General features: G+C 38.8%; 8 protein-coding genes and 3 long non-coding RNA genes across 17 annotated transcripts; 6 read left to right on the top strand and 5 right to left on the bottom strand.

The window, feature by feature from the left end:
* The first annotated feature begins 1 nt into the window (after position 1).
* ACD32.1 (alpha-crystallin domain 32.1) lies at positions 2-2,571 on the top strand. The gene is made up of 7 exons (NM_100526.5): positions 2-348; positions 752-874; positions 1,030-1,146; positions 1,237-1,432; positions 1,680-1,794; positions 1,891-2,055; positions 2,314-2,571. Exons 1-7 carry the CDS (start codon positions 244-246, stop codon positions 2,348-2,350), a joined length of 858 nt encoding a protein of 285 aa, NP_172134.1. The 5' UTR covers positions 2-243; the 3' UTR covers positions 2,351-2,571.
* Positions 326-797, bottom strand: AT1G04467. The gene has a single exon (NR_138721.1). It is a non-coding gene; the product is annotated as an other RNA (long non-coding RNA).
* AT1G06450 (Polynucleotidyl transferase, ribonuclease H-like superfamily protein) lies at positions 2,439-3,818 on the bottom strand. Its single transcript, NM_100525.3, has one exon. It carries the CDS (start codon positions 3,732-3,734, stop codon positions 2,652-2,654), a length of 1,083 nt encoding a protein of 360 aa, NP_172133.1. The 5' UTR covers positions 3,735-3,818; the 3' UTR covers positions 2,439-2,651.
* AT1G04463 lies at positions 2,719-3,639 on the top strand. The gene has a single exon (NR_138720.1). It is a non-coding gene; the product is annotated as an other RNA (long non-coding RNA).
* A 630-nt stretch (positions 3,819-4,448) lies between the features above and the next one.
* Positions 4,449-6,357, top strand: AT1G06440 (Ubiquitin carboxyl-terminal hydrolase family protein). The gene has a single exon (NM_100524.4). The coding sequence runs from the start codon at positions 4,753-4,755 to the stop codon at positions 5,923-5,925; it is 1,173 nt and encodes a 390-aa protein (NP_172132.1). The 5' UTR covers positions 4,449-4,752; the 3' UTR covers positions 5,926-6,357.
* A 111-nt stretch (positions 6,358-6,468) lies between these two features.
* FTSH8 (FTSH protease 8) lies at positions 6,469-9,627 on the top strand. Of its 3 annotated transcripts, none has more exons than NM_100523.6 (5): positions 6,469-6,687; positions 7,133-8,284; positions 8,375-8,688; positions 8,763-9,003; positions 9,094-9,600. In NM_100523.6, the coding sequence occupies exons 2-5, from the start codon at positions 7,133-7,135 to the stop codon at positions 9,442-9,444; spliced, it is 2,058 nt and encodes a 685-aa protein (NP_563766.3). In that variant the 5' UTR covers positions 6,469-6,687; the 3' UTR covers positions 9,445-9,600. The 3 variants fall into 3 exon arrangements, with proteins under 3 accessions (NP_563766.3, NP_001321589.1, NP_001321590.1); NM_001331629.1 differs by lacking the exon at positions 6,469-6,687 and adding an exon at positions 6,693-6,742 and having other exon boundaries at positions 9,094-9,627; NM_001331628.1 differs by lacking the exon at positions 6,469-6,687 and having other exon boundaries at positions 6,693-8,284; positions 9,094-9,627.
* Positions 9,628-9,630: 3 nt separating this feature from the next.
* AT1G06420 (DNA ligase-like protein) lies at positions 9,631-10,780 on the bottom strand. Of its 2 annotated transcripts, NM_001197994.1 has the most exons (2): positions 10,626-10,735; positions 9,711-10,556 (listed from the first exon to the last, which is right to left on the bottom strand). In NM_001197994.1, exons 1-2 carry the CDS (start codon positions 10,669-10,671, stop codon positions 10,006-10,008), a joined length of 597 nt encoding a protein of 198 aa, NP_001184923.1. In that variant the 5' UTR covers positions 10,672-10,735; the 3' UTR covers positions 9,711-10,005. The 2 variants fall into 2 exon arrangements, with proteins under 2 accessions (NP_172130.1, NP_001184923.1); NM_100522.3 differs by having other exon boundaries at positions 9,631-10,780.
* An 11-nt stretch (positions 10,781-10,791) lies between these two features.
* TPS7 (trehalose-phosphatase/synthase 7) lies at positions 10,792-14,984 on the bottom strand. Of its 3 annotated transcripts, none has more exons than NM_001331627.1 (5): positions 14,627-14,927; positions 12,276-14,302; positions 11,908-12,181; positions 11,482-11,816; positions 10,792-11,375 (listed from the first exon to the last, which is right to left on the bottom strand). In NM_001331627.1, the coding sequence occupies exons 2-4, from the start codon at positions 14,243-14,245 to the stop codon at positions 11,505-11,507; spliced, it is 2,556 nt and encodes an 851-aa protein (NP_001321475.1). In that variant the 5' UTR covers positions 14,246-14,302; positions 14,627-14,927; the 3' UTR covers positions 10,792-11,375; positions 11,482-11,504. The 3 variants fall into 3 exon arrangements, with proteins under 3 accessions (NP_001321475.1, NP_172129.1, NP_001321476.1); NM_100521.3 differs by having other exon boundaries at positions 10,835-11,375; positions 14,761-14,984; NM_001331626.1 differs by having other exon boundaries at positions 10,902-11,816; positions 14,761-14,982.
* Positions 14,985-15,465: 481 nt separating this feature from the next.
* Positions 15,466-15,924, top strand: AT1G04453. Its single transcript, NR_138719.1, has one exon. It is a non-coding gene; the product is annotated as an other RNA (long non-coding RNA).
* An 853-nt stretch (positions 15,925-16,777) lies between these two features.
* On the top strand, positions 16,778-19,062 carry ARA-2 (Ras-related small GTP-binding family protein). The gene is made up of 2 exons (NM_100520.4): positions 16,778-17,192; positions 18,140-19,062. The coding sequence occupies exons 1-2, from the start codon at positions 16,972-16,974 to the stop codon at positions 18,567-18,569; spliced, it is 651 nt and encodes a 216-aa protein (NP_172128.1). The 5' UTR covers positions 16,778-16,971; the 3' UTR covers positions 18,570-19,062.
* GSK1 (GSK3/SHAGGY-like protein kinase 1) lies at positions 18,798-22,912 on the bottom strand. 2 transcript variants are annotated; one of them, NM_202042.3, is made up of 13 exons: positions 22,694-22,867; positions 21,443-21,535; positions 21,170-21,229; positions 20,812-21,084; positions 20,648-20,722; positions 20,517-20,573; positions 20,203-20,343; positions 20,041-20,091; positions 19,838-19,933; positions 19,637-19,720; positions 19,408-19,509; positions 19,203-19,327; positions 18,798-19,056 (listed from the first exon to the last, which is right to left on the bottom strand). In NM_202042.3, the coding sequence occupies exons 1-12, from the start codon at positions 22,796-22,798 to the stop codon at positions 19,241-19,243; spliced, it is 1,224 nt and encodes a 407-aa protein (NP_973771.1). In that variant the 5' UTR covers positions 22,799-22,867; the 3' UTR covers positions 18,798-19,056; positions 19,203-19,240. The 2 variants fall into 2 exon arrangements, with proteins under 2 accessions (NP_973771.1, NP_172127.1); NM_100519.3 differs by having other exon boundaries at positions 18,808-19,327; positions 22,694-22,912.
* Positions 22,913-22,966: the final 54 nt, after the last annotated feature.

Below are 22,966 nucleotides of genomic sequence, written 5' to 3'. Positions count from 1 at the left end.
TCGCGTTTTGACAAAAAAAATATTGAACCAAAAAAGAAAAATGTTTTCCAATAAAAACGAGTCGTTGTCATTTCTTGTCCGTTTCCGGAAGAAAATATCTTTTAATCTTCAAGCAGATATTTTCGAATCCAGCGCGCGAAGTTAAAGCCACTCATTTGTTTCATCGATCCTACTTCCTCCTGTGTCACTGCAATCACTCGCTCGTCCTTTTCTCTATTTCTTCACCGATCGAATCAATCAGAGATGGAGCATGAATCTATCACCGCTCGACGCAGGCTCGCTGCCTTCGCCGCTCACTTCCCGGCAACCAGTTACGATTCCGCCTCCACCGCATCTCTCGTCCCCTTGGTATTCCCCTTCTCTTTTTGTCTCTCGTTTCCTTATCTGCAAGCCTAGACCCCAAGGATCCGACGGTTTTCGAATTAGACTTTCTGTATTTCGTTCTCCTATGGTTTCTTAACTTGGTTAGATAGTTTTTCTGATCCCTTGACCGATCTCGAATCTCGATGTGGATTTACTTGCAAAATTGGAGCAGATCGACCAAGTACAAGAACAGTTAGTCTGATTCATTTTGGCTTAAACCTTGATTTCGTTTAAGGGTGTTGCAATGGAAAGCTCAAACTGTTCAATTATTGAAAGTCATATCATGCTTATGGATGTGTTTTTTTATACTTGACTCTGCCTCAAATAGGTTGGTTCACTGATTCCTTTATTTTGGTCTAATGGATCTCTTATTTGTGTTATGCCTCAGAACTGCAGCAGCAGTTTGAACACTGTCATCCAAAGGTGTGACAACAAAATCTCTTTTGCCCGGCAAGCATCATCTGAACAGGGCTTTTTTATGAGGCCAGCTTCACCCGATGATGTCCTTGAGGTACCATAAGTTTTTTATTATGTTTTGAAGTCCCTCCTCCTTCTTCTCTGGTCACTTACTGTCTAACTACACTTAGTTAACAAAGTCATATCTGTACTGTAATGTAAATATGCCCACACCATTAACCTCTTCTGTCACTTGTGATGATGATTCAGAACTTAGGTATGAATTTGAAGAACACTGTCGTTAGAAGGGGTGACAACAGGCTGTATTTTGCTCGGCAAGCATCTTCTGCACAAGGTTTTTTTATGAGACAGGCTTCGACTAATGAGGTACCATTAATTTCTTATTATTATTTTTCAAAGTTTCTCTTCTCATCTATACTTCTGTAAAAGAGAATTGATTCAAAATGTTTTTTGCAGAGGACCATACCACATGATGCTGCTGCATCTACCAAGTTTTCTGCTACCAAAACAACTGGCTTCGATTCTTCTTCACCTGCGTACGCTGCACCACACTTTTCTAAGCCTGCAAAAGAGGACATCTTTTTTCCTTCTTTATCACCAAATCTGCAAAAGGAAAGGCCTAAGCTTGATCTTCCTAAGTTAGCCAATTTAGGTACGAATACAAATATAGGTGTATTCCACTCCAATAACACTACTTTTCTAGTCCTATTATAACCTGATACTTTTCTTAGAGAACTTAATGATTTCTGTAGTTTACAAACACACAAATATTACTAGGTATAACTACTAAAGGTGGTTTCTCACCAGCCTTGATCTACAGAAACTAGCATCCGTACTTCAAACAAATCCGTACAAATGAACATGAGAACTTACTTAAAGAAGTTTTTTTCCTTTTGCAGGTACTGTTTGGTCTCCCAGATCGAATGTTGCTGAATCGACACACAGCTATGTTGTGGCAATAGAGCTACCAGGAGCCAGTATCAATGATATAAGAGTGGAGGTTGACAACACAAAGTAATCCTGCTGATACACATCTTTTTTCAATCTGTTCCCATTACTCACACAGTAAAAATGCATTGTGTAACAAAGGTACTTACCGTTCTGCTGCAGCTTGACTGTGACAGGTAGACGCACATCTATCTGTCAAAAAGTTGATGCAGGCACCAAAGCTTCGATCCTTGGATATCATAAGCAAGAAATACTACAAGGACCATTCAAAGTTTCCTGGCCACTCCCCAGCAATGTGAACAAGGATAATGTTTCCGCTGAATTTATGTAAGTAGAAGCTATACTTACTAACAATCTAACCGTATGATCAAACAACTATTCTCCTTAAATCTTTCAATCCTAGAGTTCATATGATAGATTCTGCCTGTAGGTTTTAGCTAGTAGTGCACACCTAAAAAGTAGTCGTTTTAGAATCCAATTTTACATCTTAGTGCCAGTCAGTCATTAGCTTGAATTAGTTTAGATAGAATTTAGCAAGTTTTATAAAGAGCACTAACATCCAATTTATTATTGCGTTTGAAACAGGGATGGGATTCTGAGAATAGTAATTCCAAAGCTTTGAGGGTTCATCGTTCTGAAACCATATATAGATACGGTAAACATTGTGTGTGATATAGCAGTTTGTGTGGAAAAGAAAAATATCAAATCATGAAGAAAGTTTGGTCTTTTATGTAAAATAGTTTGGTCTTTTATATATCACAGATTGTAGACAGGCATTACTCAAAGTGAAGCCATGTAAACAATCCATAAATATATAAAAATAAAATCTTCATTACTACTACCAAAAGCCAGAAAAGAAAAAGAAAAAAAAAAGAAAAAAGCTCAGAAGCATCTAATCATCCTAAAGCTGGGGAAATCTCAATCTACTCAACTACGTAGCAAGCATTATTGTTGTAATAATTAGGAACTGGTCCAAGATAATCAACAGTAGCAGATGGCGTCTGAGACGGGTATGCAAAAGTGCTTGCAGGTAGATGAGTAAGCTGCACATACGTACCGGTAGCATTACAGAACGCCCATGGGGCACCTGAAGGATCGTAGGAGACAAGCTGAGGCTGCTCATAGTTCTGGACATATCCATTGTGGAACACAGGATATGAAGCTACATTCTGCTGGCACATCAAAGGAAGAGTCGGCTCTGGCACAGGCGCAGGGGCAGGGGCGGCAACGAGGTTGCTTTTCCCAATTCCATAGATCAATCCTCTAGCAAATCTGGAATCTTCATAGACATGTTTAAGCTTGATGAAGACAAGTGCAGTCATTAAGCTGTCTGAACCAGCGTGATGTGCTCTTCCCACACGAGTGATCTGAAGTAGCTGGGCTAGTTTGCTTAACCCGAGGTGTTCACCTAGTCCTTCACAGAATCCAGCCATGACCTTGGTGTCGTAAACTTGACCGAACACTTTGACAACCTCTGTTGCAAACTCGCCGTGAGTCTCTGGTAGCTTGCCATGATTGAGGATACTCAAGAAGTAAGCGAAATCGTAAGCTCCTTGGAAAGTGACGAACTCAACGTGTTTCTGAGAACGAAACACAGTCATAAGCTTAGGGAAAAACCCGTAGCCGAACATATCAACTCCTTCGTCTCTAATCTTCTGCAAATCCAAACCATGCCTCCTCAAGAATTCGATGGAAAGCTCGTTGCGTGTGTCTGATGGGTCGCCGAAATTGGAGAAGTTAATCTCCCAAACACCACCGATCTCTCCCTTGGCGTTGAAAAGAGTGAAACCACACTGGATCAGCTTGGTGTTCTCGACATTACCTTTCATGGCTCTGTAACATTCGTCGCTAGAGGAATCGAAATAAGTGCGGAAAATAATGCCAGGGTACTCTGTATCGAAAGCGATGAGTGGGAATCGCTTGAGACATTCGGCCATACGAGCCATCTCTTCATCGACGTTGCTTCTCCATACTCTCCTCGCCAGCGGTTGATGAATCTCGTTCATGATGATGATTTCTGCAGATAATAAAAATTAGGGTTCTTTTCTTAGGAGGGAGAGGCATGAATACGAGAAGTCTTTTTGGTTTGATTGATTGTGTGAGAGCATTAGGGTTCTTTATAAAAAAAAAGAGAGTATTTATCCTTTTCTTAAATAAATTCGTGTACCTGAGTTTCCTTTTTTCTCGGATTTTTTCTAATTAATTAAAGATACATAGCTTAAGCTAATAGCTTGCTCTCCAATTAATTTTAACGCGGTGTTGATCATGACGGTTTATATTCTCTCTGATTATAATTTTATTTGTTAATTTAATTTCTGTTAAATTTAATTTAGAAATTATCTTCTTCTTTTTTAATTTTCGTTAGGAGTTAGGAAATTCTTGTAGTTATCTTTTACTTTTTGCTACTATATGGTGCTTTTACTCTCTTTTTAACCAATCCACAATTTCCTTTTTCCGTCCCAAAAAGTAAATTACATATAATTAATAGATAATGGCAAAACTTCCAATACAAGTATTAGATTAATATGTAAAATGAGTATCAATTAGTGTTTAAACTTTTGATTTTAAACACTAAGAACTTGAATGGTTATTGTTATTAGATGCTTTGACACTAATTATAGAAATCGCATCATACCATTTTAATTCTTTGTAAGTCAAAAACTTATCCATAACATTAAAATATTTTGTTTTATAAAACTTTATATTTGACAGCATTTATCCTCTCATACCAAAAGTTTATGATATCAAACTAGTATAATTATTTACTAGGCTAAACTATTATTGTATGTGTTTTATTAGTTTAAATAAATTTTATAGCGGTAATTGATTCGCTTATAGATGTGTTTTGGTCTTGGACATGAAAATACAAAGGTCCATATAATTCTTCTACTTCATTTTTTAATTTCGTTTTTTCCCTTAATGCCTGTTAGGTGTTCGATATAATTCCGCAGAGAGTGTGGGTATATACAGCGACGTTGTGGAACGCGGAAACTCAAAATAGCTCCATATACTCTTTGAGATACTATGAGGTTCCTCCTCATGAGATCACTTCTGGTTCACCCATGTGGTGGCTCCATCATCAATGTCCGATCAACGACTACGTCTGCTCAATATGTAGCTTCCAGATCAAGAGACCCTGTTTTCGAGAAGCTCATGGACAAATACAAGAACCTTCTCAAGGTCATTGCCATACAAGACCTTACCCTCGCCAATCCAACAGCTGATCCTCCCTCTCTATCCATTGAGTTTCTCTCCAGGCTCTCCCAGAAGCTCCACCTTAATCGTGGCGCTGCTTCTTTCCTGCGAAAGTATCCTCACATCTTTCATGTCTTGTATGATCCTGTGAAAGCTGAGCCCTTTTGCAGGTTAACTGATGTAGCCATGGAGATTTCTCGCCAAGAGGCTTTGGCTATCACTGCTACTTTGTCTCTTGTTGTTGACCGGTTGGTTAGGCTCTTGTCTATGTCCATATCAAAGTCCATTCCGCTTCGTGCGGTTTTTAAGGTTTGGAGAGAACTTGGGCTCCCAGATGATTTTGAGGACTCTGTGATCTCAAAGAACCCTCATCTTTTTAAGCTTAGTGATGGTCATGAATCCAACACCCATATCTTAGAGCTGGTTCAGGAAGAAGAGAAAAGACTGGAATTTGAGGCCGCGGTTGAGAAATGGAGGGTGGTTGAGTGTTCTAAGGAGGATTGCAGTGTCGATAGAACCGAGATTCAGTTTAGTTTCAAACATAGTTACCCACCAGGAATGAGACTGAGCAAGACATTTAAGGCTAAAGTTAAGGAATGGCAGAGGCTGCCTTACGTAGGGCCATACGAGGACATGGTTGGTAAGAAGAAGAGTAGATCCGGTGTGATGGGAATAGAGAAAAGAGCGGTTGCGATTGCTCACGAGTTCCTGAATCTGACTGTAGAGAAGATGGTGGAGGTAGAAAAGATCAGCCATTTCAGAAAATGTTTTGGGATTGATTTGAACATAAGAGATTTGTTCTTGGATCACCCGGGCATGTTTTATGTGTCAACTAAAGGGAAAAGACACACTGTCTTTCTCAGAGAGGCTTATGAAAGAGGACGTTTGATTGATCCAAATCCTGTTTACGATGCGAGGAGGAAGCTTCTTGACCTTGTTCTCTTGGGACGCCATGCTGCTTTATCAGAATCTGGGAACACTAGTATGTCTGAACAAGAATGACATTACGATTTTTCAGGCCCTATTGAGTCTGAGCTATGCAATCTTCCATATGGAAGTGTATGAGACACTTGAGAGATTAGGTCCACCAAGAATCAGGCAATGTTTCTATGGCGTTTGTCCGAATTTCGGACTAATTGGCTTGCTCACAAGCAAAAGCTCGAGATAATCTGAAAGCAGGAAAAGCGAGTTACTTGATGTAGCGTAAGTGAGTACTTGGATCAATACTTGTCTACGAAACCAATGTAGGAGTAAACGGTCTTTGTTGTGTACTTTTTTGGTTATGTATTGTCGACAGAAAGGTTAGAAACTAGTATCCAAACTCAATACGTCTTCTTTCTTTAGATTTTGCTTGGTTGCTAATTGCTTCATGTGGCTTTCCTTATTCTACTAAAACTCTCATCTTTGTTCTTGTTCTATTTTTTACTTTTACATCCTAATTTTTTTGAAATATTATTTTTTGGAATAAAATTTGAATTCTTTTTCTTAACCTTTATCACTACCAGGGTTTAAATTATAAGTTTAATTATATAATGTAAAAATTGTGAACGTTATTTATGTATTGAATTTTTGATGGATGGTTTTTGTGGAAAAAATGGTTATAGAAAAAATTGTGACAAGAAATGAGTGAAATAAAAACCGAGAGCCCATGAAAGGAAGCCACGTAAGCTGTTCGGAGCCACATCTCTTGTCTTCAAAAGTACCAAACTTCATTTGCTTCTCCAAACAAACAATCTCTTTCTCTTCTTCTGCCAAATTCCACAGGTGCGTTTCACTCTTAGCTCATCTGTGTAATCTCAAGCATTTTCTGCTTTGTTTGGTCTGAATTTCTGAAATCTTTTGATGATAAAAATTTCTATGAAATCTCGGTCTGCTTGTTGCATGATTCTTACTACCTGGGTTTTGTTCAGCAAGTCTATTTGTCTTTATCTGTTTTCTTCTTAATTTGACTTTAGGAATGTCTAATAATGGTGGATTCATGTGTTGAAATATAGACTAATGTTATATCCAGTGGCAATTTCTACAAATTTTTTTATCTTGGAGCATGAAAATGTTCCAATCTTTCTTCATATGCGTCGCTAATGATCGCTTATGTTGATTATAGTCTTACCAGAAACTTGCATGTTGTTAAAGGTCTCGTTTTGTTTGGTTGTTCTTTGTTCAGATTGTTTTTTTTTGTTCACGCCATGGCTTGTAATCGTCTGTGCAGATGGCTGCTTCATCGGCTTGTCTTCTCGGAAATGGATTATCTGTCTACACAACCAAACAGAGGTTCCAAAAGCTTGGGCTTGATAGGACATCTAAAGTTACAGTTGTGAAGGCTTCTTTGGATGAGAAGAAACATGAAGGGAGAAGAGGTTTCTTTAAACTCTTACTAGGAAACGCTGCTGCTGGAGTTGGTTTGCTTGCAAGTGGAAACGCTAATGCAGACGAACAAGGACAAGGGGTTTCTTCGTCTAGAATGTCTTATTCTAGGTTCCTAGAGTATTTAGACAAGGGAAGGGTTGAGAAAGTAGATTTGTATGAGAATGGGACTATAGCTATTGTGGAGGCCGTTTCTCCTGAGTTGGGTAACCGGATTCAGCGTGTACGTGTGCAGCTACCTGGATTGAGTCAGGAGCTTCTCCAGAAGTTGAGGGCTAAGAATATTGATTTCGCAGCACATAATGCTCAGGAGGACCAAGGTTCTCCAATACTCAACTTGATTGGGAATCTTGCATTCCCTGTTATTTTGATTGGCGGTTTGTTCCTTCTCTCGAGAAGATCCTCTGGTGGAATGGGTGGCCCTGGTGGTCCTGGCTTCCCACTCCAAATTGGTCAGTCGAAAGCAAAGTTTCAGATGGAACCAAACACTGGTGTAACTTTTGATGATGTTGCTGGAGTCGATGAAGCCAAGCAAGATTTCATGGAAGTGGTGGAGTTTCTGAAGAAGCCTGAGAGGTTCACTGCGGTTGGTGCCCGGATCCCAAAAGGTGTTCTTCTTGTTGGTCCTCCTGGTACCGGGAAAACCCTGTTGGCAAAAGCCATTGCTGGTGAAGCTGGTGTGCCCTTCTTTTCCATCTCGGGTTCTGAGTTTGTTGAGATGTTTGTCGGTGTTGGTGCATCAAGGGTCCGCGATCTTTTCAAAAAAGCCAAAGAAAATGCTCCATGCATTGTTTTCGTGGATGAAATAGATGCTGTTGGTAGGCAAAGAGGAACTGGAATTGGTGGAGGTAATGATGAAAGAGAACAGACCCTTAATCAGCTCCTGACTGAGATGGATGGTTTTGAGGGTAACACTGGTGTTATCGTAGTTGCTGCAACCAACAGAGCAGACATTCTTGACTCCGCTTTGCTAAGACCAGGGCGTTTTGACCGGCAGGTATATATTTGACTAAATGCCGTGTGTCTGTGACTTTCCATTGATCCTCTTTATTGCTGGTTGCTTATTGTGTGTTGTTGTTTGATGCAGGTATCTGTTGACGTTCCAGACGTTAAGGGAAGAACAGATATACTCAAGGTTCACTCGGGGAATAAGAAATTTGAAAGCGGTGTTTCACTTGAAGTAATAGCCATGAGAACACCTGGATTTAGCGGAGCTGATCTTGCAAACCTCTTGAACGAGGCTGCCATATTGGCCGGCCGCCGTGGAAAGACTGCAATATCATCAAAAGAGATTGATGACTCAATTGACAGAATTGTAGCTGGCATGGAAGGAACAGTCATGACAGATGGGAAGAGCAAAAGCTTGGTTGCTTACCATGAAGTTGGCCATGCCATATGTGGGTAAGTCAGAATCAGATTAGATGATGTGTGTGTTATCAAAAGCCTAAATTTAAGTTCATTGTTCGTTCTTGCAGAACATTGACTCCAGGGCATGATGCTGTTCAAAAGGTCACGTTGATACCACGAGGCCAGGCTAGAGGTCTGACTTGGTTCATTCCCTCAGATGACCCAACTCTAATCTCCAAACAGCAACTCTTTGCAAGAATTGTTGGTGGACTCGGTGGTAGAGCTGCCGAAGAAGTCATCTTTGGTGAGTCTGAGGTGACTACTGGTGCAGTTAGTGACTTGCAACAGATCACCGGTTTGGCTAAGCAGGTATCTCTTCTACACTCCCAGCTTCAGTATTTTTTTCTGTTATCCTAAACTAGTGAATGAACTTGACAGTATATCATCATTTACTTGCAGATGGTGACAACATTTGGGATGTCTGAAATCGGACCATGGTCGCTAATGGATTCATCGGAGCAAAGCGATGTCATTATGAGGATGATGGCAAGAAACTCAATGTCTGAGAAGCTTGCAAATGATATTGATACAGCGGTGAAGACATTATCAGACAAAGCGTACGAGATAGCTTTGAGCCAGATTAGAAACAATCGTGAAGCCATGGACAAGATTGTTGAAATACTTCTTGAGAAAGAGACTATGTCAGGCGATGAATTCCGAGCAATCCTATCTGAATTCACAGAAATCCCACCTGAAAACCGTGTTGCTTCTTCAACATCCACATCAACACCAACACCAGCGTCTGTCTGAGTAAGAGACCTTTGAATCTCTGTGTATATTATCTTGAGATACTTCCCCATACTGTGTAACAGCACATCTTAATTTCCCTAGTTGGAGTATATATGTATACGAATTCGATATACAAGGCCTTATTTCAAACTCAACCATAATGGCTTAAAGTTTAGATTCAGTGCATAGTCATACATAGACCCATGGTGAAATTACTAGTCCTGGTCCGATTCCTGAAATAAGCTGCAAGAGACGTGACACAAAACTGAGAAAAAAATCCAATGTTAAGTCACAATCTTACTCATAGAATAAAACTTCGCGATAGAGCTCCAAGATTCAAGATAGTATACATTTACTTACATACACACCTACTACAATGCAATCCCCAAGGAATTGTAGACACAAGATAAGAATCAAACCTTAGACATTGACAAGCAAATGCTTATGGGAAAGTTCTAATAATCCTACAACACCTGAAGACCATGATAATCGATAACATCACACATTATTATTCAGCTCCGATTCAATTACTCTAAGACCTAGAAAACAAATGATCCAAAGTTCAAACCTTGAAAGGATAATTCAGACTTTATTTTCACCAACTGCTCCATCTTTCTTACCCTTCTTCACCCAAACCATAGTACTTGTTGTTGCCCTAATAACACGTGTAGACGACCAATCATGTCTCTTGTTTTGGTAATAACCTTGTTTGCTAATCAATCTGGCAGTTCCCTTGACCTCACTTGTCTCTCTTTCCTCTTCTACTTTCTTCTTGATCCAGCATTGAGTTACTTCCTTAGCAGCATTCTCTCCTTTGGACTTGAAAACCCTCCTAGTGTTCTCTTTCACCGGATTCTTCTTCTTTTTCTCCCTCGAATCTACACCATCTTCGTCCTTGTTGCTCACAATTCCAGAAACCTTAATTTCCTCTTTCTTAACGCATACTTGATCCCTTTTCCACCGATTCACACTACAATGCATACGAACACCTCCGCTTAAACTATGTTCCTCGAGCTTCACTTTTGTTTCCATGGCCTTCACTACATTTTCTTCTTCTTCTCTCCTTCGTTGTCTCTGATCAACCTGCTGTTTCACTCCTCTCTCTACAAAGTCTTTTTCCTTTTGTTTCTTCTCTTTCTCCTTCAGCCAACGTTCCTGAAGCTGAAGAATGGAGACGTAGTTAGCCGGAATCAAAGCCACACTCTTCTTCTTCTTCTTCTTCCCATCAATCTTCTCATGATCCTCCATTGATTCTTTTTTTGTTTTTTACTTTGAAAAGCTCATCAGTCAGTCACATTATTACTCCATCAATGCAACAAAAAAGGAAAAGGGTAAATAGTGGGGGGACACTCGAAGCGATCGCACAGTAAACGAAAAAGCCGTAAGTAAGGCCCATTGGGCTGAAACTGAACCCATATAATTCTCCGTTCACTATTTTTATACTACTAGAGCGTCAAAAAAGTTACATCCCCAACGATAAGAAAAGCATAATAATAAATAGAAAGAAAAAAATCAACAATGGACAAGCAACGTTATCTTTACAAACATTTTCTTCACAGTTTCGTTTTCGTTCAGATCCAATAAACAGCCGAATCCAAATTTGATATCCTCAAGAGATCATCCAATTACAAATAACAATAATAATAGTAATAAGAATATTAAAAAAAAAAGATCAGGAAAAGCTTTTGCTTGTTGTTAACTTCAACATCCTGCAAACACATTTCCCTGATGAACCCAAACACATCTATTTTCCTCCTCCTTTGATTGTTTGATTGATTGCTCTGCAAATAACAAAGCTTCTTCACATCACCATTTGTTTTTTTCCCCATTATTACTCTTTCACTACCCTTTTCTTCTTTTCTTTCTTTCAATCTGACAAACACATACAGACCAACAAACTCCCAGTCTCTTCTATTCCTTGTCTTTGTCTGTCTAACCTCTTCTTTAGCCATCTATGCACATCAATCATTCATTGTATTTATCAGAACAAGATCATACATTGTCGCAGAAAGTGAGCAAATATAACTGGAATTGATTGAGATCATAAGAGGGTAAAACCTGGCAAAAGATCTGGTTCCAAATCAAAGGGCTTCATCAAGTTCACGCATAGAAAAGTTTGAAGCCTCTGATGCTTCAGCTAGAGATTCAAGCATGCATGTCACTTCAGTAGTATCGTCCAAGTAGTATTTAGCCTTGCTTGGCTTTTGCCCAACTGTGCATGCAAAGACTAGAGCATTATCACAGAGTAACCTTTTCGACATCGCATTACCAATCGCTTCAAACATGTCTTCATCAGATCTGTCATCTCCAATACATAACACGAAATCAACCGGTTTTCCCTTTCCGGCCATTGATGAAAATATCTTTTCTGACACGGATCCTTTGCTCACTCCCTATTCTCACACAAGAACAAGCACAAACGTCTATAATTAGATATCTTCGACAACCTTAATGCTCAAATTGAGCAGAAGAGAGGTAACTTACCTGAGGCTTGACTTCTACTATGTAGTGACCGCTTTTGACTGCCACTGGCTCATTAGCTAGAACACTCTCTAAATGCTCTAGCATTTCCTTCGCTTGTAAAGAACCAAAGCCTGGATCTGCATCCCGATATTGCCAAACCAAAGCGCTCTCTTTGATTTCAATGGAAGAGCCATCAGTCGATTCAGTGTACTGCTTCATTACAGGTTCCACGATCTGCATCCACCCAAAATCAGAGCTCTGCCCACATGTCTCCCATTCTTCACTGCCTGACCACCTAAGAAAAAGACACAAGGCATGTTACTAACCCTTAAGTAGGAGAATTTTATATTTTTAAACAAGTGGTCATAAAAAGTAGAGAAGAAAAGTACTTTAAGAAGTATCCATGCTCTGCCGCAATTCCAATTTTTTTGCACGGAGTGAACCACTTGCTTAAACTTTCCCTCCCTCTTCCACTGACAATGAAAATTGAATTCTTCTTGTCCTCGCAAAGTGCATCCAAAAAGTTAAGAACTTCCTGGCTTGGAGCTTTATTGATGGAGTTTTGAGGCATCAGAGTGCCATCATAATCCAACAGTATCGCTCTGCTTTTCGCCCTTTTGTAGTCTGACACAATGCACGGTATTGAAAGCTTTCTAAAATTAGGATCGAGTGCAACAACTCTGAAACCAAAACTAATCCCCATCCCCCAACACCTTTTCTTGAAATGGTCCACACATATCCTCTCTAGGTCTTGCAAGAAACTTCTTGACCAATAAGCTACATCGTGAGTACTAACATACCGGAAATGTTTCTCATGCCGTAGCTGTTTCTCAGCATCACTCATTGAGAGGGCCTCATTTAGTGCTTCTCCAGTAGCTTCAACGTTCCATGGGTTTACGCGTATAGCCCCACTAAGCGAAGGGGAACATCCAATAAACTCTGATGCAACCAACATGCTCTTCTTTGGGCCACTAAAGTCTGATTCAGACCCAAGTAAACCTTGTCTACAAACGATATATTCGTAGGGAGTAAGGTTCATACCATCTCTAACAGCTGTAACGACCACGCACTCAGCAATATGGTAATAAGCATTTATTTCATTAATCGAAACCGGAGTATCAATATATATGATAGGTTGATATCCAGGTTTCCCAAACTCTCCATTGATCCTCCTGCAGCTTTCTTCGATTTCACCACGTATTTCCTCTACATCAATACCTTTACCCCTAGCGGGATTTACAATCTGAACCAGAACAGCCCTTCCCCTCCAATTCGGGTGCTGCCTCAGCATTTGTTCCATTGCTAGAAGCTTCAGGTTTATACCCTTGAAAATATCCATGTCATCGATACCAAGCAACACTGTCTTACCTTCGAAACGATTTCTGAGCTCCATCACCTTACCCTCCTCTTCTGAATATCTCATCACCGATTGAATCCGACCCATGTTGATCCCCACTGGCATGATCTTGATTCCCACAGTCCTCCCGTAATACTCCAGCCCAATGTAACCTCTCTTAGACTGATATTCTAGACCCAACATCCGACTGCAGCAAGTAAGGAAGTGACGAGCATAATCGAACGTGTGAAAGCCAATAAGGTCGCTGTTTAGTAACGCCTTAAGTATCTCCTCCCGAACAGGAAGAGACCGGTATATCTCAGATGAGGGGAAGGGACTGTGAAGGAAAAATCCCATCCTTATCCGGTTAAACCGCCTTCTCAGAAAAGTTGGTAAGACCATCAAATGGTAGTCATGAATCCAGACAAAATCATCATCTGGGTTAATAACCTCAATTACTTTCTGGAAGAAGAGCTTGTTAGTCGCTACATAAGCCTCCCAAAGAGACCTATCAAATCTTCCACCATGATCAGCGGAAAACGGAAGCATGTAGTGAAAAAGCGGCCATATCTGCCTCTTGCAAAAACCGTCGTAAAACTTTGATTGCAAATCAGGTGGGAAAAACGTAGGAACACATTTAAATTTGTCCAACAGTATCTGCGCCACATCGTCTTGTTCATTTGAATCAACATCAACGCTCAAAGATCCAACATATAAAATCTCCATATCCTCAGGCAACCCGTCCTTGAGCTGCAAATACAGAGAATCTTGATCCCAACTAAAACTCCAGCTTCCATTTCGTTTCTCCGCCTTCAATGGGAGCCGGTTAGCCACAATGATCATTCGATCAGAGGAAACCGAAGAAGGATTATCGGAAGACACACTATACGCTTGATCTTCATCAAACTCAGAGACATTACCAGGAACAGTCATTACCCTAGGAAGCCGCCTACGCTCTCTTCCCATGACAGGGAAATTCCCTGATGCCAAGTCTAACAGATTCGTGTACGACCTAGAAATCATCTTCGCTTGTCTCCAATCCCCCAAAAGAATCCAAAACCAAACACTGCTTCAATAAATCTGCATCAGAAGAAACCACAAAAATGCAGTAAGGTCAATCTCCACGAACAAACTCAACAAGATCTACGATACCAAAAATTATTTTACAAAATCAGTATTTCCACTAATTTGAATACCCATCAAACCAAATCAAAAGCTTGAGCAATACCCAGATATCCAAAAATCAATGATATTTACTAATCATCCTCTATCACTGAGTAAAGAACAAAAATAAAAAACTGAGCTTTACGACAAAATCGAATGAATGATACATTCTTATCCTCTACAAGCAAGATCCATGAAATTACAACCCAAAAGCTAATCAAAAACGGAAGAAAGATTCACCTTTCAGATAAACGAAAATCTAAATCGGAGCGACCCGATCCCTCAATTCAGTAAAACACAGGAACCCGAAAACGAAAGAAACGAAATTTGAGCCGGAAAAAATCTGATTGGATTAGTGACGAATCGAGACTCACCTTTTTGTTCCTTGACAAATGAAGAATCTGATCTTCTCTATCTAACCCAAAAAAAAAAATGAAACGTGAAATTTAATCTAGGGTTTATATGAAAAAACTCGGAAAATAAAAATTAAAAAATCTCTGTTTCCAGCCTCATATGTGTATTTTGGAATAATATCATATATGCCCCTCTACTCTATAGACGAAACTACTATGACCACTATATATTTATACTCCAAAAGTCAAAAGTTTCTTACCATAAAGAGATAATACCCTTTTCCTTTTTATTTTAAAACAATTATAGGTTGGCCTTTACATACTTTTTCACAAATGATAGTAGTAAGAACACATTTGAAATTTTCACATATTTTTTATGAATAATATTTGTCGTCTAATACATCATTATTATAAAATATTTTAATATTTAATTTATAACAAATAATTTGGTATATTAGTAGGGAAAAACAACCATGAAGAATTTAAAATTGTTAGTTCAAAAGTATATATATTGGGTGTTCATGTGACATTATAAAAATATAGGGGAAAAATTAAAAACTAATGAAATAAAGGAGGGAAAGTGAAAATAAACGTAAAGTTATACGTATAAGAGTCGTAGTACATCGTGTGTGTATGGAAGCTCTCTTGGATATGAAATATTATTTTATGTTTTTGATATTTTTGTGTATTTTTAATAATAAAAGGTTTGGTTTTAGCTATGATTATTTACTGGTCAAATCGAAGGGGCTTAAGACTCTCCTCTGGTTACATTTAAAAGGAATCGAACGACCGTCACCGAGTCGTTGCTTTGCTTCGCTGTCCACAAGTACATGTCATTAAACAACGTACTTGAGGACCAATTGGATTTGTCCGTGACGTAGAAAGAAGGTGACAGCCTCAGTGGTAATAGCACTTCCCTTCCGTTTAGAAAATTTGGATAAGGCTAGTTAGCCAGCCGGACTCGCACTATTGCCAGCTGGCACGAGTACACCAATGAGTCCGTTACGCGCGAGGAGAAGCGCGTGGAGGATCGGACACGTGATATGGAGAAAGAACGTGAGGACGCGTGATGCCGTGTGCGATGCGATGTGTGGACCACTTTTGGGGCTAAAATAGCTAAGTGACTTACCAAACGTGTCTAGGACCTCGTTTTGGACCGTTTGACACGTGTCGAAACAGGGGACGCTTTTGAGCGTGTGGTGAACCAGAGTGATCAAGTGTCATACGTTTTTGTTTTGGATGGTATTCGTTAGTGGAACAGGAATTAATTAAAAATGGAAGCATATGGGAATAGATTTATTTATGGTTAATGTTGGTCTATAAAAAAACAAAGACTACTCCGTATGAAACTAGTTGGTCAAATTAATTGTTGGTTGCACATTGTCTAATATTGTCTTTAATGATTGATTAGTTGTAGGCTTGCAGTTACAACCTCGATAAGATTTTTGTGTTGTCAGATTGTAGTTGTTGTGATTTTTAAAATTGTACCTATATGTGAATAAATATATTGAGAAAACAAAATATATATACATGAGTCTAATTAGGATGATGTTATTGAATTATTGGGCTTTCAAGATTTTCCTTAGTAGAGAGATGGACCAGAAATGTTTTAGCTATTCTTTGTGTATGTTGCATAAGTAACACGATTGTTCGGATGGAGCAACATTATAGTAAGGTGTTATGTGAACCGTAGAAAGTTTCTGAGTAATACATAATTTCAAAAATTTATAATCTAATAAAAAAGTAAACTTGATATTTTTAAAAATCAATACAAATATCTCTAATTTTATAAACTCTCCAGGTTGCTAGCTAAGGAGTAGTAGCTACATTCATTGAAACCCAAACTTAAGAAAATGAAAGTAAATAGTATCTTCATCCTGAAGATAAATTTTAGAAAAGTAGGTGTATACTGTTTATTGTTAATCTTGTTAAATTGTAATTAGAAAACTGTATTAAGTTAAAAATGATTATGTTGTGAGTGGAAGTTGTTAACAATATATGGAGAAGATTTCCTAAAATGTGCAACTAATTAAGCGGAATCATCTTTTTAAAAATTTAAACTTTTTCTGTTCAAAAACAAAAAGAAGAAGAAAAAAGGGTGATTTAGAGCCAACCCGACAAAAGCTTTCATCGTCATCATCTGAATCATTAATTCATTATCATCAAATAATACAGCAGCAAGCAACACAGTAAAACCCAATTCCCTAATCCCAAAATTCGATCTCTCATCTGATGGCTGGTTACAGAGCCGATGAAGAGTACGATTACCTCTTCAAGCTCGTGTTGATCGGCGACTCTGGTGTCGGCAAATCGAATCTGCTCTCTCGGTTCACCAAGAACGAGTTCAATCTCGAATCCAAGTCTACTATTGGTGTTGAGTTCGCTACCAAAACCACTAAAGTCGAAGGCAAAGTCGTCAAAGCTCAGATTTGGGATACTGCTGGTCAAGAGAGGTCAGATTACGTTTCCTCTCTTGCTTTTTTTTTCCTGCTTACTTTATTGAAAATCCTTAGGATAAGGTTTTAAAAAACCATCCTTTTTGGCTCGATTTCGTTGTTGAGTTCTTGTTGGATTCGCTGTTTATGAATTCATGGTGTTTGATTTATGTATCTGAATCTGTAGCCTGATTTGGATATTACAAGTTCAAAGTGTCTTGTTCATTTTTCCTTGTTGGTTTACTAGTTACGACTATTTGTGGCAGAACTAGAGTTTTCTGGTTTTCGGAACGAAACTGGTTGTGTCTGAATTTGTAAATCTCTTAGACTTGAGCAACTTTCAATATGGTTCAGAATCTCAATTGTGCTGAATATCGCTCGCAGGCTGCAGTTTACTCGGAATATACTTTTAGGTTTTATTCACATTTGGGCTACTAATGGTTTTCTTTTGTGGCATAGCTTCTGTGTTTGTAAGATTCTTGTTCATAGATCTGTATCCCTCATATATGGGTCTACTTGATTAGCTTATTCAATCCTCTCCTGTCTAGGTCAATTCCCGTTGTTAAAATGTTGTTTGTAGATATCTGTTATCTAAACCTCGGTTACTATACTAGTATTGTGCTGTTCCATCCGTTTCACACATTGATATTTGTCTGAGCTCGTCTGTGATGAACTTCTGAACCCAATATACTTGTTGAAAACAACATTTCTTTCATCTCCTCTGTCTTGTCTTGCACTAGACATAGATAACATTTTGAATTTTGCAGCAGAATTCTTCATTAACTCTGCGATTGTAACTTTACAAAGTAACCATTTGGTAGATGGATACCATGTAATATGGTTATCGAAAATAGTCTAACTTTGTGTACTTAATCTGTAATGTTACTGAACTTATTATTGTAGTTGTTATTATATCTTTGTTAACAACATCTGAGAAAATGCTGGTTTTGTTTATGCTATGATAGATACCGAGCAATCACAAGCGCTTATTACAGAGGAGCTGTTGGTGCTTTGCTTATTTACGACGTGACAAGGCACGCAACATTTGAGAATGCAGCAAGATGGCTAAGGGAACTAAGAGGACACACAGACCCAAACATAGTGGTGATGCTTATAGGGAACAAGTGCGATCTGCGTCACTTGGTGGCAGTCAAAACAGAAGAGGCTAAAGCCTTTGCTGAGAGAGAATCCCTCTATTTCATGGAGACTTCAGCTCTAGACGCAACCAATGTTGAAAACGCATTCACGGAAGTGCTCACTCAGATCCACAAGATAGTGAGCAAAAGAAGTGTTGATGGAGGAGGAGAGTCGGCTGATTTACCGGGAAAAGGAGAGACGATAAACGTTAAAGAAGACGGATCGGTTCTTAAGAGAATGGGTTGCTGCTCTAACTAGAGTGGGGGGATTGTAGATTTGGCTTGATTTGGTTAGGGTGAGACAACAAATGATAATCTCTTTGGGTCTTGCAATCAAAAAAGAAATAAGAAACGATTACTTTTAAGATCATGTGTATGCTTTGGTAACTTTGGCCTGTAAGGTCCTTTAAAATTTAAGTACATGATTGGTAATTTGTTTTCAACACTCCCACCACTTGTAATTTGTAAACTTGTAATAAACTGAAGAAATGCAAATCATCACCTACGTAACATTTCGAAAATAGATCTAGCGACTTTTAATTTAAGAGGATGATTATTTATCCCTCTAGTCTTTTGTGTTGAGAGAAGAAAACAAAAAAACATCTGTAGCTAATCTTTTGGACATGACATGGTTTAATATTATCACCTCGTTTTTCTTTTGTCTCTACGTATCTGTCAGAATTGTTTTACAGACAAAAACATATACAAAAATACACGAGGAACAGTGTCTCTCTCCACTCTCCAGGCTACGGAATAAAAAAAAAAAAAACGCAATTATCAGCATCTGATTTCTCAAAAAGCTGAATATGACTTTACTACGGGTATAGAAGCTGATAATAGTCGTGGTTAATATACTGTTGAACCTGTCAACTATCAAATAAAAGTAGTAAACCTGCTTTTCTCCTCTTTCTCTTCAGACATGCACAGTTTTTAACTGTTTTGTAATCCTGTGCTCATTTGTCGTCTCACATGCTCAGGTATTAGCCTGTTGATTAGCTCCATTGAAGCTCCACCTAACTGTTTCCACATCCAAAGAACAAATTGGGTTATGTTGAAGTTCCACTAAAGAAACATCATCCTTTGCTATTGATTTTTACCTCTTGTTTGAAATTGAACAATGGCGGTAATGGACGACCATTTGGAAGACGGGCGTTTGGCTCTCGGAGTTCATTGAAAAACGGATGAGCACATGCTTCGAGCTAAAAATAGACAGAGAACAAGACAAATGTTAAAATGAATCTTAGCTTTATCCAACACTTGGAAGATTCAAAAAGAGTTATCACTGACGACTACTTTCGATTATAAAAAAAAGAGGGAGATACTGACCGCAGTGCAGCGTAGACTTGGTGAATATTGAAGAAGCCGAGATGCAAGGTCTATTGCTTCTGGAGGCATCCGTTTATGAAAAACCTGGAGGTCAAGGGTACAGTATATGGTTGATGCTATAAATGAATCGCTTCAATGTATACTGTGTAGGTAATGAGTTCAGTAATTGCTTAACCAGGAACAAAAGGTGAGATGAACTACCTTGTGCCAAGGGTGAGCTTTGATTTGTGGGAACCTAAAATCTGTGTAGTTCGGGTTCATACATCGAATTTCTTCACGAGTTGGAGTACCAAGAACCTAAAACAAGGTAGCAAGTGTACTTATGGTAACATATTTACTAGATTCTAGTCTAATACCAAAGACAAAAAAGAGCACATCCATTAGTCTAATAAAGGAGACTTCACCTTTATGATCTCCACAAGCTGATCAACTGAATTTTCTCCTGGAAATAACGGCTGTAGAGAGAGAGAGAGACTGGCTTAATATAACATTGGGTGCGCACTTTTTGCATTTTGCAGAGACTCTTTATTTAACAAGGTAATTAACGCATAAAAATCCACACTAACCTGGCCCAGAAGAAGCTCTGCCAGTACACAACCAGCAGACCATATATCTATGGATGCTGTATACTCTGTGGCGCCAAAGATCAGTTCTGGAGCACGATAATAACGGGAGCAGATATATGATATGTTTGGTTCACCTTTGACCTAATAGTGAATTACCAAAAATTTAAAAGGGTTACCAAAACAGAGAACATGCTGCTCGCACTTAATGGTATAACTCACACTTATATGGTAGCTCAGTGAACTAGATGCGTAGATACATAACCAAGCCGAAAACACACAAAAAAGGTGAGATAATGAAAAGATAACACCCTTACCAATACTTTTGCACTTCCAAAATCACACAGCTTAACCTGATGGGTCAAGGGATCAACCTACAGTATGCACCAGAAAGTGAGATCCAGAAATAGTCAAGATTACAAACCACATGGCATGCTAGATAACGTACCAAGAGATTTTGTGGTTTCACATCTCTGTGGCAAACACCGGGAACAGTATGGATGTAAGCCAAACCTCTAAAGATCTGCACAATAGATATTTCAAATCAGTTTCAGAGTAAATTCTAATAAATTATAATATTTGTGAGAACTAACTGCAAATAACAGTACATACTTGATATGTGTAAAGCTTGACATAGAAAATTGGCATCCTCTGATTAGAACTAGTATAGTGCCTCAAAACCCGGTATAAAGTCTCAGGTACATACTCCATAACAAGGTTGAGGAAGAGCTCATCTCTACTCGTTGTAGAGAAGAAACAGTGCTTCAAGGAGATGACATTTGGGTGATCCATTGGTCGCATTAGTTGCAACTCACGGTTTTTATAGCGTCGATCTTGCAAGACCTTTTTAATGGCTACTGATTCTCCAGTTTCCAAGCATTTCGCCTAAAATCGTAAATTTCAGACTTGATCAGAAAGAAAGAAGAGAATTTATGTCCTGGAACCGCTAGTACAGAGAAGCACAAAATACCTGAAAAACAATCCCGAATGAACCTGTTCCAACAACCCGCTCAGCCATGTAACTAATGGTCTGTAGGGGACAGAATGAAGATCATGTAAGGGAGAGATGAATTAATTTGACTTGAAAAAGGGTTTTAATGGGAAAGTAACACTTGCTGGAGCATTTGATGCGAAATGAATAACCCAGACCCCGCAGAAACCTTACACATGGTACTGTGCTATAACCGTAAGTGTTAACTACTAGTTAGTTATCTAAGAGATTTTGCAAACATTAGCATCAAACCTGCTTTGGTTCGCCGTTTTTGCCTCCAATAGTAGTGGAAATGATATGACCAGTAACAGCGTCATTTCCCTCAATAACAGCTGCAGACATTTCCTGCAATCCACCTCACATATTAGTATAGACATTAAACTATTTTGATCAACTACAAGGTGGAATAGAGATGGCAAGCATTTACTGCATCCGATTATTTCAACAAACCTCAGGATAGGTATGACTGTATGAGAATGCTGTTATTGCTATTATACAAGTGGTCGGAATTAACTTATATTGAAAACGTGAAGCTAACACATATAAAATGTACCAACTAACCAGTTGTCAAGCCAATAGAAGCACTCAAGCAAGATGCAGAAAGAATAAGAAAAATAAAGTAAAGCATGGGTTAACCAGAGGTAAACAATGGTGATAGAAGTTCAAAAATGTAGTGATTTTAGACGTCAAACAATTTATGGGTATTAGATATAGAACAAAAAAAAAAATCATAGATACAAAATACAAGTCAATGGAAGAAGTTCTGCCAGAGTGAAGGACAAGCCATAAGACAAAATTCAGAATAAATGTCGATGGCAAATAGAAAAGAGAGAGAGACAGAGACAGAGAAGCAATGGGCCAAGAAAACCATAACTAAAGGAATACTCCGAAACCTACCGAGAGTGAATTCAGAGATCTACAAGTAAACTGTACTTTGTAGAATGAACAGTGTTGAAATAAATAATATCCAAACAAGCAAATTGTTGTACTTGAAAGTGAACAGTGTTGAAACAAACAATCGAAATATCCAAAAACAAATATGAAGGGGAAATATTCAACCTAGTTTACTGAAAATGTAAGTTTCCCAAGCGCAAGAAACTATCTCAAATTATTTTACACTAAATTTTTCAACAAGATTCGAAGATTACTGCTACTTAGATCTCCGGTAGAGAAGGTTGAAGTAGTAGCTGGGAGATACCAAGAGTAATCTAGCTACTGCATGCATACAAATGAAGTAAAAATCACAGTCTCCTATCAAAACGCCTCGTCGGAGAAAGAAACAAAAAAACTCTCCGGTGAGCTCAGATCAATACAAGCGACGAACAAACACAAGAGCACGAGAATATAGATCGATTCGACTGAACTAAGACATAGAACAAAGAAAGTAGGAGCTAGATCGGAGTAGATCTAGAACAGCCACCAAACGATAATTTCAAATGCACTGTTTACCAAACACAGACGGTAACAGTAACACACAAAACAAAGAGACGGGGAGAAATAAACCTTATCAGAATCCAATTCAGGACGGCGTTTCAAAGCGTCGCCGTCGTGAAGCTGCAGCGGCGGAGCAAGAGCATGAGGCTGAGGCCCCAATGGTAATGAGGCCATGTGCTTTTTTACTCTTTTCTCTCTCAACCACTGAACAATGAGTAAAGTCTAATTTTTCCTCTCTCTTTGCTTCTAAATTTCAGAAATGGTTCAAAGACAATGGAGGACCCACGGAAGACTAGAGCGCGTGAATGTAACGGTCCAATGAGAAAACTACTTTTTAATTGA

The sequence above is a fragment of the Arabidopsis thaliana genome (genome assembly GCF_000001735.4).
Source record: "Arabidopsis thaliana chromosome 1 sequence".
In the NCBI taxonomy this organism is placed as follows: Eukaryota; Viridiplantae; Streptophyta; class Magnoliopsida; order Brassicales; family Brassicaceae; genus Arabidopsis; species Arabidopsis thaliana.
This window is presented reverse-complemented; position numbering and strand designations above follow the sequence as displayed.

What these genes read in the sequence shown, in the direction of transcription:
- ACD32.1 (NM_100526.5), top strand. Translation starts at nt 244, where the DNA reads ATGGAGCATGAATCTATCACCGCTCGACGCAGGCTCGCTGCCTTCGCC. An exon ending in CACCCGATGATGTCCTTGAG is followed by an intron (nt 875 to 1,029) that starts GTACCATAAGTT and finishes ATGATGATTCAG; the next exon opens with AACTTAGGTATGAATTTGAA. An exon ending in GTGGAGGTTGACAACACAAA is followed by an intron (nt 1,795 to 1,890) that starts GTAATCCTGCTG and finishes GTTCTGCTGCAG; the next exon opens with CTTGACTGTGACAGGTAGAC.
- AT1G06450 (NM_100525.3), bottom strand. Translation starts at nt 3,734, where the DNA reads ATGAACGAGATTCATCAACCGCTGGCGAGGAGAGTATGGAGAAGCAAC.
- AT1G06440 (NM_100524.4), top strand. Translation starts at nt 4,753, where the DNA reads ATGAGGTTCCTCCTCATGAGATCACTTCTGGTTCACCCATGTGGTGGC.
- FTSH8 (NM_001331629.1), top strand. Translation starts at nt 7,133, where the DNA reads ATGGCTGCTTCATCGGCTTGTCTTCTCGGAAATGGATTATCTGTCTAC. An exon ending in GTTGGCCATGCCATATGTGG is followed by an intron (nt 8,689 to 8,762) that starts GTAAGTCAGAAT and finishes TCGTTCTTGCAG; the next exon opens with AACATTGACTCCAGGGCATG. An exon ending in TCACCGGTTTGGCTAAGCAG is followed by an intron (nt 9,004 to 9,093) that starts GTATCTCTTCTA and finishes ATTTACTTGCAG; the next exon opens with ATGGTGACAACATTTGGGAT.
- AT1G06420 (NM_100522.3), bottom strand. Translation starts at nt 10,671, where the DNA reads ATGGAGGATCATGAGAAGATTGATGGGAAGAAGAAGAAGAAGAAGAGT.
- TPS7 (NM_100521.3), bottom strand. Translation starts at nt 14,245, where the DNA reads ATGATTTCTAGGTCGTACACGAATCTGTTAGACTTGGCATCAGGGAAT. An exon ending in GAGCATGGATACTTCTTAAA is followed by an intron (nt 12,182 to 12,275) that starts GTACTTTTCTTC and finishes TCTTTTTCTTAG; the next exon opens with GTGGTCAGGCAGTGAAGAAT. An exon ending in TAGTAGAAGTCAAGCCTCAG is followed by an intron (nt 11,817 to 11,907) that starts GTAAGTTACCTC and finishes GTGTGAGAATAG; the next exon opens with GGAGTGAGCAAAGGATCCGT.
- ARA-2 (NM_100520.4), top strand. Translation starts at nt 16,972, where the DNA reads ATGGCTGGTTACAGAGCCGATGAAGAGTACGATTACCTCTTCAAGCTC. An exon ending in GATACTGCTGGTCAAGAGAG is followed by an intron (nt 17,193 to 18,139) that starts GTCAGATTACGT and finishes ATGCTATGATAG; the next exon opens with ATACCGAGCAATCACAAGCG.
- GSK1 (NM_100519.3), bottom strand. Translation starts at nt 22,798, where the DNA reads ATGGCCTCATTACCATTGGGGCCTCAGCCTCATGCTCTTGCTCCGCCG. An exon ending in CATTCGGGATTGTTTTTCAG is followed by an intron (nt 21,085 to 21,169) that starts GTATTTTGTGCT and finishes TTACGATTTTAG; the next exon opens with GCGAAATGCTTGGAAACTGG. An exon ending in TCAAGCTTTACACATATCAA is followed by an intron (nt 20,723 to 20,811) that starts GTATGTACTGTT and finishes TCTATTGTGCAG; the next exon opens with ATCTTTAGAGGTTTGGCTTA.